Here is a 19888-nt window from a genome sequence, read left to right on the forward strand (position 1 = left end):
AGGTAGAAATAAAAAGAGAATGCCAGGTTCAAAAATCTCCCAAATATGCAAGATATTTGGAGATGATTATTTCCCCCCCTGGTTTCTGTTACATGCCATTACAGTTTTCCTCTCTTTTAATTACTTTTGGAACTCAATAGGCATTTTGTGTGTGTATGCTTTAGAAGAGACAAAATAAATGCCATCCTATTCTTCTTTAACACCTACGCAACTTATATTTCAGTCCCCATGTTTTACTTTTTAAATGGTTTCTGACTTTGGGGGGAACAGGGGCATAAAATTCACAATATTCAAGCAGGTTTCTTTAGAGGGAAAGTCTTTATAAATGACAACACAGTTTTGAAGTGGTTAAACAAGTAGGAAAAAAATTTCAGAGACAAATACATAAGATTTTTTTTTAATGTGGATTTTTATGGCACTGTCATACAACCATTCACCGTTGAAGTTAAGTGTTTTTTTAATACCATTACTGAACTGCTGAAATGGATGCTAATATAGCTTGGAGTGCTAATGTCAAGTCCTGGTAATAAAAAAGACAGACTGCTGAATGAAATAATTTCGAGTAAAAAAAAAAAGGAGAAGGAAAAGAACAAAAGTGCTCTCGCTTTCCACTTTTATTGAATTGGGACTGACTGAGCCAATTGCTTTAGAAGTCTGTAAAACACAATTACTAGTGAGCCAAGTGACCCTGCTGTGCCCCCTTTGTGACTGTATAGGCTAAAAAGCCTGTCGAATAAGTGCTCTTTCTATATATGGTTATCAAACTTCTGAGGTTTCTCCAGCAGAGCTACTCCTTTCCGAATTCACTGATGGACACCCTTTATTAAGAAATCTTGAAACTCACGGTGCGCATGGATTCTCACCAACTTCTAAAATGTCTGTGCAACTAATCATGTGATTCTTCTAGTGCGCAATCTTTAAAAAGACATTTCAAGGACTGCAGGCAGAAACCTGTATAAAAACAGTCCTTGAGATGTACAGACATACAACTTGACTATCTTTTTTTAAGTATGTTTTTTGATGTCAAGTTTAATTATGGGACAAAATGATTGAGATGAAACAATGAATAAAAAAGAAAGAAGTATTCTGGCAAGGATTTCAAAAAAAAGTAAAGGAACTTCATAACCTACAAGTCAACACTTTTGGAATCTATCATGATTTCATAATTTGAAATTCATTTTTGATATGAAAATTGGAAAACAAAGTTGTCAACAAAAACAAAAATTGGAAAAACTTTATAAAAACAAATAGCTACCAGTGGAAAATGTTGTTCAAGTGAATCCCACCCTGACCTTATTTCAATTTTACAGAGAAAAATTGCTTTTTTTTTTTTTTTTTTCAAATTAAGCCTATGGTTTATATATTTGTAACATACTACTTAGGGCAAATAAAAAGTTTTTGTGGGGTAAAGCTTTTCTGTTCATGTAAGAGTTTACCTTTTAAGGGAAAATATACATTAGACAGCTAAATTCTCCTTTATTCAAGAAAACATCTTCTCAATAATGCTGATCTTAGAATATCTATCTGAAAATTTCTGAACCTAGAAAAGGATCAGCTCCTTTCAAATCTCATTAAAGGGATATGCCTCCCAAACCTCCAGCTTAGGACTTATATTTTTACTAGCCATTGATATTTAGTTGAAATTGTAATATTGTCTAATAACGGCTCATTTATAGAGCAATAAAAGCAATGGGATACTTCAGTAAACTGTAAAATGCTATGTAAATTTTAAGTTTTTAATAGGAGGTCTTAACAGCTATTATTGGCGGGCGGGGGGGGGGAGTGAAACAGACTTGCAGAAATAAAAGATGTAAGAGTGGTATGGCTTTGAGCTCAACATCAAGGGAAGACTTTTTTTCCAGACCATTTTTTGGGTGGTGGTGTCATATTATGGACCTCTGAAAATCCAATGAGTAATTCTGATCTGAAAGAAGAGTTTGGAATATAGGACTTTGATTAAAATGTCCTTCATCTATGGCTTTGTTTAAGGAGTGCTTTTAATCAATCTCTCACTTCTGCCGATCATCCTAATCTTTATAACATAATATATGTTTAGTTCCAATCCCCTACAGCCCAAACTCACCTTTTGAAACAAAAATTCTCCTATTCTAATTCTATTCTATTATCTTCTTCTGCATCAGTATGCATGGTCTTCATTAAGTTTCAAGGAAAGCACCCCCAACTCTCCGAGAAATGCAATTAACATTATAATTTAGTTTAAATTTCCTGCAATATCAACTTATATGACAGGATGGCATTGTTTAAAAAATGTCTGGTTTCAGTCAAATAGCTTCTAGTTGTCAACTTAGACATTGTTTTAACACTGCAAACAAATACTGAACAATCCACTTCATTGTTCAACCAACTTCATTATTTCTCTGCTTACCCTTTCTAAGAAGAAGATTGAATTTTATACATCTTAAAAAGCTTGGTCCCACTTCACCCTAGTTTTTCAGGAAGGCTTCGAATTCTGCCACTACTAACATTAGCAATGACTTCTATATTTTATATTATACTTTTCAACTATATCTGCAAACTGTTTGCAAATGGCTTGCTACATCACTAAGAGAGATTTAGAAGAAAATCTATGTGATTATAGTGAACTATATATGCCTTCATCCAGTTAAGAAAAGGCATTCACTTGGAGCAGTGTATGAAGAATTCTGCAATTCATTTATCAGTCACCGAGGATCTCAGATAATGCTATCCCATTTTGCCAAGAATTTTAAGAAAATAGAATTCCCTAGCTGCTTTCAGATCAAACTGTTCATGGAAGAAGAGGAATGCAGCAGGGGAAAGAAAAAAAAAGATGCAAAGACAGCCATTATTTATTTCTGATTCCTTTTCTTATGAAGTTAGAAAATTAACTAATCACAGAAAGAAGATATTATGAACAGAAGATGCTGCCTGATTGCAGGGTTGATTTGGCAAGGCAAGAAACAAATTCCTCGCCTTGCCGAGCAGTCCCGACTCGCCAGTGAAATGGCTTCAAGCTATAGCACAACTGAAAGTGTGCCTGAAGATGTAGAGTTTTCAAAAAAGAAAAGAGGAACTTCTAAATTATTTTATTAATTTGTTACGCAAGCAGCTAACACCTTCAAGTGCTATATTTTCTCCTATTAAGTCACAGTTAATTGCACATGCCTTTAAAGTCACCACCACCTTACTTTCAAGCACCTCCTTTCCAGAAGTATTGATGGGCTCCTCAAAAATCTCACAGATTTGTTCAGAAAGCAGTTTTCAAAAGTTAACTTTCTGAGTTTCAAAAGCTAGCGGGATGATTGGAAAAGGAGGGGGGATGGCTGCTGTGGTGTTTAAGAGATGATAACAGGAGGTAGGTAGTATTTGTTCACATCTTCACCTTTGTTGATAATGTATGCAGTGGCTCGTCGGACGTATTTAATGTTAATTTATTCAAGCACACCTGTACAGGGCTGGAAGTCAGGTAACTAGATAAGCAAGTCGCATGCTTCCGCTTTCTTGATCTAACTACCCAGGGGCCTATATCCACACAAATTTAGTTCGTGAAACATCAGCAGATTTTAATAAACCCAATCCAGATGTCTTTCTCCATACAAATCAAGGAGTTTACAAGTTTAAATCTGGACTGATTTAACTAGCAACCTAATGGCAGAATCACACTTGGCACCAATAGTTGCCTCATATTTATTTATAAGTCACCCTGAGCAAATATTATTTTGTTTTTAAATTTATTCAGGGGGCTGAATCACCTTTCCCACCTTGCAGACAAACACACATGCTTTTTGTTCTGTGAAAATTTAAAGAGAAATGTTAACAATTAGCATCCTTTGCTCAGAGAGAGGCAATGCATCAAGTTCCTTCCTTTGTAACTTGAAGCAGTTAACCGTGGTAGTGCAGATGTATTTATTTTACAGGAATCCGGGAACTGAAAACGTGAAGTAACCTGTCTGACTGTACAGAAGTCGTGACCTAGACGTGAGTAACAAGGAAGACTTGCACTGCCAATTGCTGATAGCAATAGGAAATGGATATTAAATTATTGGCACTTTTCAGAACGATCAATGTGAAAGATGAACGTTTCTTCAACATTTAAATATCTGAGAAGCCCCTCGTGGGCATCTAGCTCTAAACAGTTGCAAGGTCTATGGCTATCCTAATCTCAAATAGGCCACTGACAAACTATATAGCCTAGCCTTTTCTTATCCAAGGCTTCTCTGAAGTTGAAGTTCAAGATTTCCTTGGAATACGCCAATTTAAGTGAGGCCCTGTGTTTCTATTAAGGAGCCCTTGGGGTCATAACGAAAATCATGTTATCCGCATGACAAGTGGGTAAACAAGAATGGCTAGAGTTAAAGCCAGTTATCAAACGCCATTCTGAAGGTTCAGATCCATAGCTGTTAAAGCATACTGAATAGGAGAGGCCGTATGCCTTGAAGAATAAATAAGATTTTAGTGCAAAAAGAATAATCAGTGCTTAACATTTAAGTCTCTTTTTATCATTTTTAATGCATGTTATTTAAAAAATAACTCTGCATGGCCACAAGCTTATTCTTTGTGATAACTGTCCTCTTTTTATTATAAGGCTTTATTTGTTGAAAGATTACATTATATTTTCATAAATATGGTTATGCACCATTGAAAAAAGGTGCAATTGCCGGTAACAGAATAGTAGTAGTATAGTATGTTGGATTTAATGTACAGTAAGTACAGTAAATAGTATCTTAGACTGAAGATTTGATATTCCTCTGTATAAATTACATTAGAAGTGTCACACTTCTTCTACAATATGCTAGAATGGTTTCAACTGGTTTCTAACGCCTGTTAAGATCATTTAAGTTCACTCCCTTTCAATTATTATTCCTCTACTTATTTGGTAATGAAGTAAGACACTGTATGTTCAAAGCTTTCTTTGTTTGCTAAAAGACCAGACAGGTCATAAGATTTTCTCAGAAAGTTAAGAAAACAAATCTTACCTCATAGAAAAGGTCATTAAAGCTAAATAATACTTCAAGGCCCATTTAGATTCAATAACAAGTTGAATTTAAGAATTAATAATGAAACATTAATTCTTAATCTCAAATGCATTTATATATTCTTAGGTTAGAATTTTCAAAATGCATTATGTTGCAATCAAGTGTAAGATCACCACTAAATTCCAAAGTAACTTTCCTTCATCATATTCTCTTTTTTGTTCCAGTTACCTCCCAATTATGGTTAACATCAAAGCTGTGAAACAATACATTAAAAACAAGTGTACTTATAATTTATTTCTTAAATGTATGCAAAAGCTACCAGTGTTTTTTGTTAAACTGACTAGATTTTTTAAATTTATATTGTCACTTTTTATGTTGTGAAAATCTTATAAATCTTTTATTATTTAAAAAATAGCATTATTTTTTACTTCTTAGTGCATAACATAGTTTACGTGTCTGAAGTTCACTTATCACTATAATTTTAGAAATCCAGACCATCTGTTAGAATGGAAGCAACAGCCTATATCTATGTACTGTGACTGAGAGAAAAATAAAATTTTGTATTTTGGAATATTGTATTGGCTTCAGAGAAAGAAACATCATAGTGTTAACTATGCCTTTACATAGCTAACGAATACATCTCACTGAATCTATTGGAATTTATTTCCAAGTAAAGACAGATCAGGAAAACTGGCTTTACTTCACCCGAGGGGTCTTAGTATACTGAAAGGATTAACTTTTAAACAAACACTTATTTTTCATGTTCACTTCACAATTCTTTGCAAACTCCTGGCCCTTTAAAACATACATATACACTACTTTCCCAAAAACAGCAAGCTATTTCCCACTGGAACAGTCTAATCAGGAATCCATTTCATAGGTTTCTTTTCTTTTTTTTTGAATCCTGGCCATTTTTAACATTTTGCTATTACTTTTAAACATTAAACAATTGTAAATGTAGCTTGCTACAGTTCAGATAATCACCTATAATGAGGGATGTCCAATTTATGCACTGTAAGAATTCTGTTGTTTTGGGATGTGGGTCAAGGGCGCCATGCAAATAACTGCCCAATGAATTAAAGATTTTTTTCTTTTTTGCTCATCCATTGTTGAAAGCTGGAGGGTGGTGGCAGACCGTACTTCAGCTCCACCTGTTCAGTCTATCTCCTTCCTTTCTCTCCCTCTGGCCTTACAAGATAGAACAACATGCAGACTAGCCAAAGCTAATTAAAAGAAACTAGGATTAAACTGTAAGAAGTGTGGGAATTCCCTGAAAAGCATAATGTGAGTGAAAAAGAAAACTGTAGCTGAAATGTGGTGAGGGAAGATCAGAAACACATTTTTTATTATCAGTTACCACTAAATAATTTAAACCAATTTCACTTAGCAAGACATAGGAACTGATTGCGGTCCAACAGATTATAAAGCAGTTTCCTTTTCTTCTATGGCATAATGGTAGTGTGTGAACACCAACTGATAATGCTCTAGTATTAATTAACTTACTCTGAGAAGCATTGCTTTTTTAATGTTATATTTATATGTATGCATGGATACGTGTTACGTATTTTCTGTATGTATAAATTTATGTGTGTTTAAATCCATAAGTATAGAAAAGCTGTGTTAGCCTGCCACTGACCCACTTTGGCAAATTCCATTTACCTTACTTTTTTGGAATAAAAAAGGAACTAAACTATTTAGAGCCAGCTGCTTCTGTTTAAACTAAACTATTTCAGACTTGGTGTAGCATAACTGTTGTGTGATATCATCTAAATGTCCTGCAGAAGAAAAGGTCCTTATTAATTTTAAAAATATGTCTGAGTTCCTCTTTGTTTATGTGTGTATGTAGTGCTCAGCTGAATTTGGGATTTACATACCTTGCAGGGTATACTGTATTCACACCTGTATGAATAAAAGACTACATCAAATTGCTTCTTTCATTCATTTAACGGGGTTTGTCCAAATCTACAAGCCTGCATTTCATCATCATTATCATGCATGTTGATTATTAATAGGATACTTCACAGGTGCCCTCATGAAATGCTAAAATCTATCATCAGTGGTCACCACTTGTTTTGGCTTAGGTTTTAAGAGTTCTCATGCCACTGTTCAAAATTGAAATAGCAACTTTCAAATACTTGAGTAAAGAAAAAATGAATTTAACAGTCCTATCTGTGTACCCAGGAATATGTATGCATTTCTGTCTACTGTCTCTTCATCGATCCAACATATTTACATTCTCCCACGCATGAATGGTCTATATGGGATATAGACATAATCACCCTGAGAAATGGGAGCTTTGTTTACAAATGGAAATAACAGTTAATTAAGATACACAGAAAAGCAGTATAGGACATACAGTCCTATTATATTTGCACTTCTATTTCATTATATAATATGATGGTTCAGTGTTTGCATAGAGATCTAGAGATCAAGAAAAGCAAGAAATAAAACTAACAAAAGATTTCTTGGTTTGAGGAAAGGAAACGTGGAATCCTATAGTTGTTTTAGAGGCTACCAGGTTGCTTACCTAGTCTTATATTAAAGGAATATTCTGTCTATATCATTTAAATATATTCAGTATAAAGCCTATGTTTGGCTTTCTTCGGCTTTGGCTTAAAAAAAAAGACAACCCCATAAAATCAGTTAATAAATTCAATATTTACTGACCTGTCTCTGCTTCTTCGGGAGGGGAAAGCAGCATTGCAGCCAGCCACTGTGCAGACATGCATCTCTTTTAAGTGAACATTCCTATAATGGAGTTTCACGCTGTAGGAACTCTTGAAACTCTTCTTGCACACATAGCAGATCTTGGGATCTGGACTCGAGCACAAATCGGCTTCTGGTGAGAATTTCTGTGGGCTGTTATAACTGAATGATGAAGCGAAACTTTCATGGAGAGCCGCCATGCTGGCACTGCCTCCATTATAAAGTCCATATTGGCTCATGTAAAACATCTCATATGTAGGGTCTGTAAATTCTTCCTTGACTTTAATTTCACCTGGGTGGGAAGCATCATTGTGGTTTTCATCCGGTCTTTCATGGTTCATCATAGACTTGCTGCTTCTTTCATGGATCATGTGTTCATCCCCTTCCATGGATTCCTCACACAGTTTTGGCTCTGAGGATTCAGACTCATTTTCATAGTCCCTCTCGTGCTCTTGGTCATCTGATGTCATACTATCTGTCCTTCGTAGCTCTGTCCTTGAAATGCACCTGTTTTGCCCATTTTTTGAGAAGTCCTTCACAGACAACCCTGGGCTCATCTCATCCTGAGAATGGCAATGATTGTCATGACCACCATCATGAGTTATGCTTCTGTTATCATTAATTTCATCATCTTCGTAATCAAACTCATCGGCTGTGTCAATGATTTCCTTCTCTATTTTGACAGGCATGCTTGACTTTCGTGGCTTTTTCTTAGGGGCGAGGTCAGCACTTGTTTCTTGGAGGGGCATGATGCCTGCAGGCAGTGTTGATTCTGAAGGAAGAGAAGACTGTTCCATTGTACCAGTTATGGGCATCAATGGACTAGTCGGTAATGAGGTGGGAGGGCTCACCATCTCCCCAGGCGTAAGTAAACTTCTGTAAAAAGGAGGAACCGGCTGTACAGTCTTTAAAGCAGGAAATACGAGGTGGTTAGGAAGAGGATTTTGTAACACAGGATCTAAGGGGGGAGTGGTAAAACCCATAGGTGGTCGCCCCGGACTCGTTAATGTTAGATTTGATTTTGTACTTGCTATAACAGGAGTGGCAGCACCGGATGTAGCACGGATGAGATCCTTGTCTCGATTATTTCTTAACATGGGCATATGAAGTCGTGGATTGGGGTTAGCACTGTGGCGGTTGCGACTTCTAAGGGAGCTGAAGACCATGTTGCAACCTTCGATTGTACATCGATGTTTGATCTTAAGGTGGACTGCATTGTAGTGGATTTTCAGGGTTCCCTTGTCATAAAAGGTTTTCCCGCACGCGTTGCAAAAGACCCTTCCTTTCCGTGAGGCTGAGCCCATCCTTCGCATTCTGTGAATCCTGAAAGAGCTCTTTGTATGTTCGGGTTTGGATAAATCACTGACAGGGGTCGAAGTCTGAACAGGGGAAACGGAAGTTGGCTCGCTTTTGGGCTCTACGTTGGTGATGCTGGTCAAGGCATTCCTGCTGGAGGTCTGCTCGTTCTTGAAAGGGGCTGGGGAAACATCAGATTCACTGCTTTCATTAAATTCATTCTGAGTTGAAAGGTTTGGCTCACGCAGTCTCAGCGTTGGCTGTTCCAGCAGGAGCCCATTCGGCGGCAAGCCCAGTAGTGGAGCGGAGACTGGATTTATGTATTGAAATGGTAGCAGGAATGCTAGGCTGTTTGGGATGTTTTCGAAATGATGAATGCTGGAAGGGTTGCTGTTCTCCAAGTGAGCAAGGAGACTTGGGCTCCTGGTTCGATTATTGCTTTCAATAAAAGTCCGTATGTCTGAGTCTGTCTTTGAAGATGGAACAGCAACGGCTTGCCCTTCTTTTTCTTGAATTGCCATCAGCTCCACGATGGATTTGGTTTCTCCAAACCTCAAAAACTGCTGAAGGGTAATAATCTCTTCTTCCCTGGACATGATGGCCCAGCGGTCCAGCACTTTGCCTGCAGCATCCTAGAGGCCATATCAAAGAAACAACAAAGACAAACACAAAAGAAGAAAACCTTATTGATTCTGCATAATTATCGATTTCGATTGAAAGTGCTGTTCTGACTGCTCATCAAACACTAAGCTCTGAATACTACATGCAAACACTTTGTTGAAAGCAAACTTTGCTACCAAGAAAACATAATAATTGCAGGGAAAGAAACATAGTGGTTTAATCATGTCAGAACAAACATTGGTGTAAACCTCTGCACTGAGCTACTGTCAATAATATCTCTTGTGAGCTAAACTAAGAGATCTTTTTTAACAATAAATGCTTATATACCATACAATTAACATTCATTAATAAGAGAAGATAATCTCTCACTATGCATTGAATCAAAATTTCGCGGACTGTACCTTCAATCCTTGTTAAACGGTGTCACTACATGAAATATTTGAAATATGCATTTAGCGACATGCAGTTTATGTCTTTGATATGCAATTTGTAAGGTTTGTTTTTTAAGCAAATTAATAAATATAACCTATACCTAGACATTATAATTGAGATGGAAATTTTAAAAAACAACATAAAATATTGAGGAAACTTTAATATATTTTTTATTCTTTTCAAGGAAGATTTAACATTTAATTTTATAATAAAAAGCAGAATTTACTGTTTTGATTCATGGAATCGCTGCTCCTGTATAAACTAAATTTGGTTAGAGTCAAAACATGATGACTTTTCACCACTTTTAATAAATAAAAGTAGCAAGCATTTTAAAAAGTAAACATCTGATCACTGCGGATATCATAAATGTGTAAAAATGTGTTTTAATATTACCTTTTGATAGCAAAGGAAAAGTCCAGGGAGAATACACATCAGTAATCACCAGACTATCTGTTGTTAAATATACATTAAAAAGCATTTCACACTTTCATTTTTGCTAGTAAGTATGAGATTTGCCTCAAGGTAGAACTTAAAAATTCTGCACTGTAATATCAGACCATCCTCCTTAACAGCATGCATGTGTGAAAGCGAAAGACTGTTTAGATAATAAATATATTGTTTCTTGGGCAATTTTTCTAGTTAAGTTCATGCCAGCCATATTGCCAACTTTTATAATTTTGCTGGCAAACCCTTTTCCTGAGCAAGAAGCAGTCAAAAGTTGGTGATTCATACAGATAAGCATGTGTAGCTCAATCTCCTTGTCCGTTGTTTTGATCTCTAAGTAGACTCCTCCCCCCCTGCAAAATATAGAAAGATTCATAACTCTCTATTAAAGTATACTCTCCACTCTCTATTAAACTATACAAAACAAGTGAGTGGAATATTATCAAATGATATATATATACAGTAGAGTGTGTTTCATTTCTTCAAGCCGACAATACAAAATTATGAAATCATTACATGCATTGATTGACTTACACACCATTCATTTAATGACCATTTGAAGTTGCAATGTTGAAAAAAGTGTTTTATGACCAGTTTTCACACTTATGTCTGTTGCAGCATCCCCATGGTCACATGATAAAAATTCAGGTACTTGGCAATCAGAACGTACTTATGACAGTTGCAGTGGCCTGGGGCCACATGATCACCAACTGGCTTCCTACAAGCAAAGTCAACAGGAGAAGCCAGATTCACTTAACAACTGCATGATTCACTTAAAAATTGTGTCAAAAATGATCATAAAATGCGGCACAGCTCACTTAACAATCGTCTTGTTTAGCCACAGAAAGGCTGTGCTCACTTGTGGTTGTAAGTTGAGTACTACCTGTACAATAAAATATATAGTAGAAGTACATCAAGGAAGGCAACTCTGTTGATTCCTAGTAGCTCAGAGAGCTAAATGAGGATGTTATACTCAGAAGCATTTTGTATGTTTGTACCTATACTAATTGAATACCTGTGATAGGGCTTGATAAATCAACATTTATAGCTTGAAAATTAATGAGTAGTTACCATCAACCTCTCCTCTCCCTTTCTCTTCCTCAGGCTTGACCCACAGAAATCTTCCCTATCCTATCCCCTTCTTTCCCTCAGGCTTGACCCACAGAAACCTCCCATATCCTATCCCCTTCTCTCCTTCAGCCTGGCCCCACAGAAATCTCCACTAACCTATCCCTTTTCTCCCCCAGGCTTGCCTCACAAAAGTCCCACCTATCCTATCCCCTTCTCTCCCTCAGCCTGGCCCCACAGAAACCTCCCGTATCCTATCCCCTTCTCTCCCTCAGGTTTGCCCCACCTATGTTATCACCTTCTCTCCCTCAGGCTCCTCTCCAAATTCCCAGCCAGCAGATCGGATGAATCACGCACTGGCCACGCCTAAGGAGTTAGCATCAGAGTGGGTTAATAATAATAGACGAAATACTAATGCTTCGGTGGTCATTTCAAAAAATTCTTTATTACAGGGCACCTAGAAGCCAAGAGGAACATACGTGCCAAATTGCAAGTTTGTAGGGGGGAGGAAGGAGGAGGAGAAAGAGGAGGAGGAGAAGAAGAAGAAGATGATGATTTGCTATGGATGTGATAGAGTGAATTTCACTTTAGTTCAAATATAAATAGGAGCAAGGGCTTAGCTATCCCCTTGCTGAACATTGCTATTTCAAGATTGTGGAGCTCCTTATGAAGTGTGCATGTTCAGAGGACAGTTAGCCTGCACTTTCCAGCAATTCAGATTTTTCCTCAAAATTTTACATTTTAATTGTTTACCTGGAAACATTAAAATGCTGCACTTGCTTCAAAGAAACCACAATGCTATAAAAATAAATTGATCATATTTCTAAAAGGGATATTGGTCAATAAATAGATACTCAACAAATACTTAAACCAGATATTGTTTTTTTAATCAACCAAGTAAATCCATGCTATTGCTATTTAATAATTCTCCAAATCAAACATGCAACAGCTCTTTAAAAGCAATAATTAGTTGAAAAAAACAATTAGACCTGCCACTTTTCGATAAGGTGGTGACTTTTCCAGTACTTTTCCTCAGTTGTAACCTTTTTTTGTTCCTATTACATTGCAGAAAACTAGGTCAGAACATGTATGTTTTATATAATACTGTACATATGTGCTGTATTATAATCAAAGCAATGTTCACATAATGCTAACTGAATGAAAATTAGTAATGCATTACAATTTAGAAGTAGATAAGAAGGAATAGGAATATTTTAAGATTAAAGTTATAAGGAACCAAGACAAGGATCCCTTTGGAGTTTGTTACAAACTAGCTGTGGATTCCTCGGGGTATTGTAATACTCAGCTGGAGGCTCATATCATGTCTTCCGTGTAACTCGTTTTGGCTTCTCTCATGACTTTCCCCGATGCCATTAAATTTTATCAACATTTACTTTTTTCATTACAAAAGATTCCAATTTATATTATTTCAGCCAACTCATGACTGAATAGATAAACCTCTTGGGACAGTGCAGACAGGAAATTCATGGAGTATCCATGCTGAGAAAGTCCATAAGATCTGTGTGCAACTCTCGGTTGTTCTGCTTCTCGGCCAACTAAAGTGACACACTAGTTGCTCCATTTCTACACAATAGAATTGTGCTGTCTTCCAATTTTAGAAAGAAACATCTAATTCAACCAAGATCAACATCTTCACAATGTATAGCTTTGTGATTCTTTCATCCATGTATTATTTCTTTTTCTATAACAGCATAAATAAAATATATATCCACACATACACATCAGAGAGGGAGGGAGGGGGAGGGATGGACAGAGGCAGGGAGGGAGGGAGGGAGGGAGGGAGGGAGGGAGAGAGAGAGAGAGAGAGAGAGAGAGAGACAGAGACAGAGACAGAGAGACAGAGAGAGACAGAGACAGAGAGACAGAGACAATTTCTTATTGGGTCAGTGAAATAATGTCATAGTTAATCATCCTGCACATATCTTCTGGTTTTATCTGACCTAAAGGTGAGGATGAGAGATGTCAGGACGTAAAGTGTCCTAACATGTAGGTCACCTAAGAATGAAAGATATCACAGGTTGATTATTATCAGAGATGATACAAATAGGGTTAGAAATGTTGACCTTTCACCCCAGGATTCAGTGTAATTTTCAGCACTTTAATTTAGAGAGGGAATATCCATGGACTGGGATGAAAATATAGGAGATATGATTTCCTGAGGGCTTCTGCTTCATAAATAAAGTTTTGAATACAACACGAACAAATTTATATCTTATTTAAGAGACAAACACATTTTCAACAAATGTTATTTCTTTTATTCTAAAAAAAAAGCCTAGATTTTTTTATTATCCTGAAATGAGACTATATTACACATTCTATATATTGTTAATTATTATATATCAATATTGCAGATCTGCTAACCTTTCCCTAATTTGCTTTTTGACATAGCTACTTAAAGCCATGTATATATCCATGTAGCCATATTGTGAATTCATTAAAAGATAATTATGCAAAAATTTAAATTAATCAAAAAATATTTTAAGGAGCCCTAAAAAAAATAGGGAGCAGAGAAATAATATTTTCTATTATTACTGTGATAATTTGCAAGAAGCATTTGAACAATATTTATTTCATTATTTGTATATAGTTACAATTTTGGATACTGCAATAATTTAATAATGAGAATGTACTGTGTATGTGATATATACACAATGTTGTCTAGAATTAATTTTGCATAGTGTATGCATAATGCACTATTGAGCTAACTTTCACAGAATAATTTGCTGAAAATGTAGAACTATCTAGAGCTACATGTTAGATCAATGTATTGAATCCATAGTCACCCCACTATATATTTCTAAAGATACTGTTAAGCTAAATTATTTTTTGACATAGGCCAACATTTTATGTTGTTGCCTTATGGACAGATAAAATGATATATTGTTTGAAATTATTCTGATATACCTCATTTTCATAGCCATGATGTATGGGTAGGGTTGATCAGTGCATATGAGTTCACAGTGTTAAACTATTGCATGTTGCAAGGAATAGAATTACTATACTAAATACTGACAATTGCAGGTAGTCCTTGACTTACAACAGTTCATTTAATGATAGTTCAAAGTTACAACGGGACTGGAAAAACTGACTTATGACCATTTTTCACACTTGTGACTTTTATCTGATCAAAATTCAGATATTTGTCAATTGGTTAGGACCCACGCTATGTCCTATGGTCACCTTTTGCAAACTTTTGACAAGCACAATCAATGGGAACGCCAGATTCATTTAACAACCCTGTTACTATCTTATCAACTGCAGTGATTCACTTAACAACGGTGGCAAGAACTGTTGTAAAATTGGACAACTTCCTCCTTTTGTTTATCTAAGTACAAAAGTTGCTGTTATTCTTAGATTCTTGTTCTTACATTAATAATGTTTGCAGACGTGGGTTATTTGTAAAAATAATGGGTTATTTGTAAAAAGTAAATAATAAAAAATGATGCAAATAAATAAAATATCTTGTTCTTAGATTAATAAAGTTTTAAAAAACCTCTAAAATGTTCTTTTCTAATGGCCTGCCCAAAAATCCTCATGCACTGCTTAAGTTTAATAAGAATACAATTTTAGAAAAATAGAATTGAGTTCTATAGCTGAATTCAGATTATTTTTTTTCTCAACTTCAATTACTTTCTGATAAGGATCTACATAGATGCTGATTCCATCAAGGGTTCAGGTGATATGCTGACTGCAGGCCAAACTGTCCTGCAGGAAAATAGAGCAAAACCTGAAGACTCACTTAAGGTGTTAGGTTCCACACTGAATTTGCATTACAAAGTAATTGCAAAAACTTCCCATGTAATGAAGTAAGTAAAAGTTTAGGCATTGCATAATAGATTAGCAAAATCTAAAAATAATAAAATGGAGCAAAACTCATTCATCAAATATCTTACTTAACAGAAATGTTGGGCTCAATTGTGGTTGTAAATTGAAGATTACCTGTATGCCAGTGACACCCAGGAGCCACTGAATCTACCAGATTGGGTTTACAATAGCAAGAAAGTGAGAAAAAGTAACAATTGGAAGTGATTAGCTATTTGCACTAAATCTGACCACTGGTCCATCTCAGCTCCATAGAAAAATAAATTCCTAGAGATACCAGGAATTAATTTGAGACCATGTATATTTATTCTACTGGTAGGCTATTTCAATAAAGTTTCAGAGTGACTCTCATAGTACGACCGGCCACAAATCTTGGTTGGTCTGATAGTATTTCCATGTTTGGGAATAATACTGCTATCTGTTTGTCCTTCAGTACATCTTTCCTTCATGTAATGTATTTTATTTCCCCTAACTGTATATTATAAAAGCAGCAGCATAGACTGAAGTTTCAGTTCAAACATAGGAGGAAAGATTGCCAACATTTAAACTGCAGCAAAGTTTGATTCAGAGTATATATAAAAAAAAATCTAGGAAGATCCAAAAAAGGAGATGAAAGCTAGATGACATAGCAAAGTAAACAAGATTAGTTCGTCTAAGTAAAAAAGAATACAACACAAAGAAAAAAATGTACCACAGCTATTAAATGATCACAGATTTCTAGGAGTCGGATTTTAAATCTCATTATTTCAACAACCCCCTCAATACACAGTCTTTCTAACAAACTACAAAACTACCGGTCTTGTGAAAATTTCCAAAGGCACAATATACAGATCCCCAATTAATACTACTACTTTCAGGATATGGATTTTCTCTAGAGGTCTCCAGTAATTCTCATTCTGATATGAATCTTTCCTGCTCCATAAGCTCCACTCCACCTTAAATCTCCATAATAATTACTCTCTTTACAACATTCAGAATGCTTCGCCCTGAAGGACTGTGGTATAATGAGGTGAAGCATTTGCAACAAATTATATGAAAATGTACAAAGTGAAATGAACGTGTCTCTCTTGTTTAAATGAAGTTCTGGCATAGAGAAGAAAGTTGGAGAATATAGGACAACAAAGAGAATAATTTGGCCACTGCCAGTCTATGTAAATTTTAAGAGGCAGACTTTACTTTTCTGTGTGTATTTTCCCCCATTCAGAAGCCAACTAGCAGCATACTAACCAAGTGGGAAATAGGGAAATGTATTCCCTTAATTCTTCTTGAAGGGCTAGGCCAATTTTTTAGCAATGTCCTAATTGTGTTAGTAATTGATCTCTCTGCAAAAACTATCTTCATCCAAATTAGAACCGTTATTAGTATAATATGAATCATCAGCATAATATGTCCTAACTTTATTTCTTGGACTAAGTAAATGATGGCTGACTGTTATATATAGACATACATGATAAATACCAAAGAACTACAAATGAGTAATGTGCAAAAATAAAACAACAGGCAGCACTGCAAATAGTGCTACCTGTATTTTTGGAGTATAAGATGCACCTTTTTCCCTCAAAAAAGAGGCTGAAAATCTGGGTGTGTCTTATATACTGAATACAGCATTTTTTTGCCTCCTGAAACCCCACCCCCATCACCAAAATGGCTGTGCATAGCCTTTAGGAGGCTTTCAGGGTGCTCCTGGGTGCTGGGGAGAGCAGAAATGAGCAAAAACAGACCGTTTTTTTGTTCGTCCCCCACCCAGGAGCACTCTATAAGCCTCCTAAAGACTATTCATGCCCTTTAAAAAAAAACAGGGCCATTTTCATGAAAAACGGGCCATTTTTGGGAGGTCTGCAGAGTGCAACAATGTTTTTTTTCCCAATATGCTTCTTCAAAATCTTGGTGCTTCTTATACTCTATGCGTATGTCCTTTCTACAAAATATTTTTTTAAATTAAAATGAGTTGACAGTCATGATTTTAACAGTAAATTTCCTGAGATTTAGACTTCCTAGAGCCTAGAATTAAGCAATTTAGAACTAAGAAGAAATCTCAAACAGTAAGAACAATTACTAACCAATGAAACAGCTTGCTTTCAGAAATTGTGGGTGCTCCATCACTGGAAGCTTTTAAGAAGAGTCTGGACAGCCACTTGTCTCAAATGGCACGGTGTTTCCTGCTTAAGCAGGAGGTTGGATTAGAAGACCTCTAAGGTGCTTCCAACTCTATTATTCTGCTAAAAATGCTAGTTTTTTAAAAGAAAGAAAGAGAATGAAAGAGGAAGGGAGGAAGGTAGTATTTTATTTGGATTTTCTGAGGCTTCAACAAGATCTGCAGCAATTAGGGTGAAACAACGTTTCATAAAATTAGTTCTCCATTAGATCTACCATGGTTCTTGATCATGCCAGAACCACTAATGGCAGCTAGGTATGACTGGGTCAGACTTTCAGGATATCTTTACTGGGACAGAGTCTCTGTAACTAAATCGTAAATTGCGGGTGTTTCTCAAACAATTTAGCAGGCTAATCTAGTAAGGTATGCAGATGGCAAAGCCTTTTTAGATTAAGGGACTATTTAATAAATAATCAAGAAAGAAGAATTTTAAAGCAGGAATTGGCTGAATTGTTTACAAATGAGTGAAATGAGTCTTTTTATTGAAAAATATAACTGTACAGTAACATCATTAACAGCTTTTGCAAATCTCATGTTAGAATCTTCAAAGTCCTCTAAGGGTCTAAGAAGAAGTTGCTGGAGAGGGATCAACATCTTTGTATGGAAATCAGAGTTAAGACTCATCCCTGACATAATGGACTACATTTTGGAAGAACTCCACATTATGATAAATAACAGCAAAAATCCAAGAAATTGCTTTGAAATTATTCATAAATGGTACTGAAACTTCTGAGGAAGGTACATACGAATATTGGAAGTGCAGAAAACCACTGGACATCTTTATGTAAGTATGATGGTCCTTTAAGAGTGTATAAAGTCAAAAAAAGAGATTAATAGTATGGATATAGAAAAATTCAGTTATGGTTCCAAGATATTTTTACAGTTATTATTTAGTGAAAGAACTGAAAGAAGTAAAAACAATATAGTTGTTCAGTTCATAATGGCAAAAACAGAGAAACTCCATCTTGGTATACTGTAAAAAAAAAACAACGGAAAATTGTTTTAATGAAAACATTGACAGACAAAAAAAAATAAGAGTGTTTTGGGATCTACTAGAATGGTTCCTTTTGATTCAATTTAGGAAAAAATATAATCCTTTTTGCAAAACATAACAGGCCAAATTCTTCCTTTTGTTTATCCCAGTACAAAAGTTTCTCTTATTCTCAGATTCCTTTTCTTAGATCTTGTTCTTAGATTAATAATGCTTGCTAACCAATGGTGGGATTCAACATTTTTTACTACCGGTTCTGTGGGCATGGCAGGGGAAGGATACTTCAGAATCCCCATTCCCTCCCCATTCTCCAAATTTCCGCTACCGGTTCTACAGAAGCTGTCAGAACTGGCTGAATACCCCTTCTGTTGCTAACCTGAGCTTTTTATTAACATATGAAGCCAGGATACAAATAAATAAATGATCTTGTTCTTAGATTCATACAATTTTAAAACATTCTAAATTATCCTCTTTTAACTCTTGCCCAAAAATCTTCATACACTGTTTAAGTTTAAGAATACAATTGTAAAAAAATAGAATTGAGTTCTATGGAGGAATTCAAATTATTTTTTTCTCAACTTCGATTACTTTTCAATAAGAATCTACATAGATGCTGATTCTATCAAGAGTTCAGATGATACGCTGACTGCAGGCCAAATTGATATGGAAAATAGAGCAAAACTTGAAGGCTCAGTTATGGTGTTAATTTGCATTACAAAGTAACTGCAGAAACTTCCCATGTAATGAAGTAAGTAAATGTTTAGGCATTGCATAATAGATCAGCACACAAACTATATTCTGTAGATATATAGAACATTTTATTTTTGCTTAAGCATTAAGATTTCCAGAAATAGCATAGTGGCACACACATGCAGTTTCTCACTTAGTTGGAGGGGGAAAACTCATATTAACAGAGCAAATGAGTTTGCAAGGAAACACACACATTTCCCGGTGAGAATTGATTAAAAATAATCCTAATTCATACAATTCCCATTGTCAAACCAGGATTTGCTACTGTAGCTTATGTAACAAGGATTCAAAAAGAGAAGTTTAAAATATTCTGTGCAATTTTAAAAAATACTCTGGTTGGCTTTTTGTAAAATATTTCCTTTGTTACAGAATACTCTGCAGTATGGATCTCAAGGGACTCTATTATTTCTATTGATACATCATACGGCTTTTTAAAGCAACAAATCTGTTACGGGATTTTTTCTATGGAAAATATACATAATATTTATTTTCCAAATCAAGTTGATCTTGCTTCATTTTAATGCAGCCAGTCAAACCTCCATCTTCAAAAAGAATCATCCTATTTTTCCATTTTCTTCATTTTTCGCTCTTTATCTTATTTACCAAAACTCAAAAATTATCAACCAT

The 19888-nt window shown here is 35.6% G+C and overlaps 1 protein-coding gene across 2 annotated transcripts in view; it reads right to left on the reverse strand.

Annotated features, from left to right (window-relative positions):
* The window catches only part of BNC2 (basonuclin zinc finger protein 2), a 425219-nt gene that overhangs the window by 15510 nt on the left and 389821 nt on the right, over nucleotides 1-19888 (reverse strand). For both annotated transcript variants that reach the window (XM_014069299.2, XM_014069305.2), the window contains one exon: nucleotides 7623-9589. In XM_014069299.2, the coding sequence (XP_013924774.2) occupies nucleotides 7623-9589 (1967 nt within the window). The remainder of the gene's footprint in view (nucleotides 1-7622; nucleotides 9590-19888) is intronic.

Source organism: Thamnophis sirtalis, unplaced genomic scaffold, assembly GCF_051295495.1.
Source record: "Thamnophis sirtalis isolate CommonGarterSnake01/CBP01778 unplaced genomic scaffold, rThaSir2_p1.2 scaffold_5, whole genome shotgun sequence".
Taxonomy (NCBI): domain Eukaryota; kingdom Metazoa; phylum Chordata; class Lepidosauria; order Squamata; family Natricidae; genus Thamnophis; species Thamnophis sirtalis.